The sequence below is a fragment of the Scylla paramamosain genome, chromosome 12, assembly GCF_035594125.1.
Source record: "Scylla paramamosain isolate STU-SP2022 chromosome 12, ASM3559412v1, whole genome shotgun sequence".
Classification (NCBI taxonomy): domain Eukaryota; kingdom Metazoa; phylum Arthropoda; class Malacostraca; order Decapoda; family Portunidae; genus Scylla; species Scylla paramamosain.
The window spans coordinates 5,715,001-5,717,500 of NC_087162.1; the positions used below are offsets into that span (position 1 = coordinate 5,715,001).

Genomic DNA, 2,500 nt, shown 5'->3' on the forward strand with positions numbered 1-2,500 from the left:
TGTCCTAGGGCGCTGTCATACATACCAATCTCAGGAGTCAAGAGTTAAGGTCATTGTGTGTCTGTTTTGTCGTAGTAAGATGAATTAGAACTTATGCAAAAAATTTAGATAGTCTGTATATATTTGAGTTGTAAGCAGTTTCCAATATGGCTGGTTGCAACTCTGCCACATTTTGTACAAATTATCATAGTTTTTATTCGCAGTTCTAATTCATTGACTCGTTTTTAGTTTTTTCATTGTGCCAACTGAGATTTGTAGACGAAGAAAGAAAGCTACGTGTCTCAGACTGCTGGTGCGACGAAGTGACTCTCGGTAAATATGGAATTTCTGATTGACTGATTGATTGATTGAGTGACTGATTGAAATATTGCGCCGCAACATCGCGGTCATATGGCGCCGATAGAATTTCTGATAGTAGCTTCTATACTCTTGGGACTAGATTTCCTAAGCAACTACATACTATTGTCTGAACTGAACTAAATTGTATGTAACTTAGAGAGGCTAGAAACCGATCTGATAGGTTGACATACATGGGCTCATCATCCCGTAATTACATATTCTTTTAACTGTATTTTATTTTGTTTTCGCCATTTATCCGTTTTGTCACATTTCATGAATACTGAAAGGCAATAACAATGATACCATTCAAACCTTTTAATAAGAAATTAAATACCTTGATAGATAAGAATGGCAATGGATGCACCGTGGGAGGGATGGCATCGTGCGGCGCAGCGTGGGATAGTGATACCGTGAGGAACAGTTCTAGTTGTTTATTCAATAAGGAAAGACTGGAGTAGTACAAGTGACAGGCTGGCGCTGCATCGTGTATTCTGTTCAGAGGACATTATGTACAGCAGAGACTTGGTGCGTCGGGATCGGAACTAAGACACCTTAGTTGAATGTGATGCCGGCTGCCCGCTGCTCCTCGGCGATGCGGAGGAGTTCATAGACGTGGGGAGGGAGGGGGTGAGGGGTGGGGATCAGCGGAGACTGGGCGACGTATCCGTTCTCGTCGGCGATGTAGGTGATCTCAGCAACAGTGCCGTCGGGGAAGGTAAACCTGAAGTTGGAAGGAATGGTAAGGGTATCTGACTGACTAAGTGTTCATGACAAGGAAAGAGTAAAAGAGTAATGAAGATAAAATTAATAACAGGTCATCCTAACGTTCATTGCCACCCTCTGTGACTGCCCTGGTACTCCTGCTGTGCTCTGCCTCACCCTCCTAGCTCTGCCACGGCCCGCCTTACTCAGCTGCTCCTTCAGAAACACTTGACTCACCTTTCGGAGCCCTGCATGTTGCTCTGGCCCTTGGACCCCGGGACGCCGGTCCTCTGGGAGTAGATGCCGTTGCTGGTCTCGAACTGGTAGGCGAAGTTTCCGTCTCCGTTGTCTGTCCGCTCGTCCGTGATGATGTAGGCTTCGCGGTCACTGGTGGACTGAGGGGCGGCGGCAGCCAGGGCAAGGAGGGCGGCGACGATGACCTGAAGGCGGGGGAGGAGAAGGAGGAGGTCACCTTTACATGTCTGCTCTTTGGCCTCTCGCCCTGCGTATGCGGCGTCTCACTCAGTGGTCGTCAAAGCAAACTTTCACTTGGGCTTTTCCTTCCCGCCGCACCTCAAGAAGTGCTCCCATGCATCCACCCACACCCACGTGTGGGACGAATCATCTGTGCCGCTTTTCACCTCGGCAGTTCGAAGCACGACCCGTTGCGTGTAATTACAGGTTAAACCGGATTTTACTTTTATTTTGCAAATTGATAACAAATCACCGGAAGCCACATTACTGAAACTCGTTATTAAATGTAAAAAAGTTGAGATAAAAAACGAGAACAACAGCATTGAATCTTTAACTGTAATAGACTCAATTCTCATTCAAGGAACGTTTCAGAAAAGGGAGGCTGGGGAACTCACAAGCTGCATGTTGACGGTGTGAGGATCGGCGGAGGATGTCTGGTGACTGCAGCAGCCAGCTATATATACCCAACTCTTCGTCGACCGGCGAACAAGGGTGAATCAGGAACGGGAGGTCGGGACCAACGAATGGGGGCTGGGGGGTGTATTGAGAAAGGGAAAGGAAAATGCAGCGGAGTTTAGGGGGGTGACGTTCGGAGGGAGAGGCAACGGAGAGCAAAGGACAGGCAGGGAGAAAGTACGGGGAGGAATGTATAGTAGAACAAAGAACTAAAAGGTGAAGAAGGTAAAATAAACTTAAGGAAAGAAGAGCAAAGAATGAAAAAAGAAGGAAGCAGACAATTCAGTTACGTGACGCAGCTTAAGGGAAGACGACGAAGAAAAGGAGGAGGAGGAGGAGGAGGAGGAGGAGAGGGGATGGAGGAGGAGGTAGGGGTGGAGGAGGAGGAGGGGGTGGAGGTGGAGGTGAAGAAACATCCCTCCTTTATTACCTCATTGAAGGACAGCGGAAGTTTTCCAACATGTTATCATCGTTTTGTCTGCGTGCACGCAGGCGCCCCGTTATGTACTCGTAGAGCTGCGCGGCATTA

The 2,500-nt window shown here is 47.8% G+C and overlaps 1 protein-coding gene across 1 annotated transcript; it reads right to left on the minus strand.

Moving 5' to 3' along the window:
• Positions 1-755: 755 nt before the first annotated feature.
• Positions 756-1,988, minus strand: LOC135105601 (cuticle protein AMP1B-like). Its single transcript, XM_064013854.1, has 3 exons — positions 1,911-1,988; positions 1,279-1,481; positions 756-1,060 (listed from the first exon to the last, which is right to left on the minus strand). The coding sequence occupies exons 1-3, from the start codon at positions 1,917-1,919 to the stop codon at positions 892-894; spliced, it is 381 nt and encodes a 126-aa protein (XP_063869924.1). The 5' UTR covers positions 1,920-1,988; the 3' UTR covers positions 756-891.
• Positions 1,989-2,500: the final 512 nt, after the last annotated feature.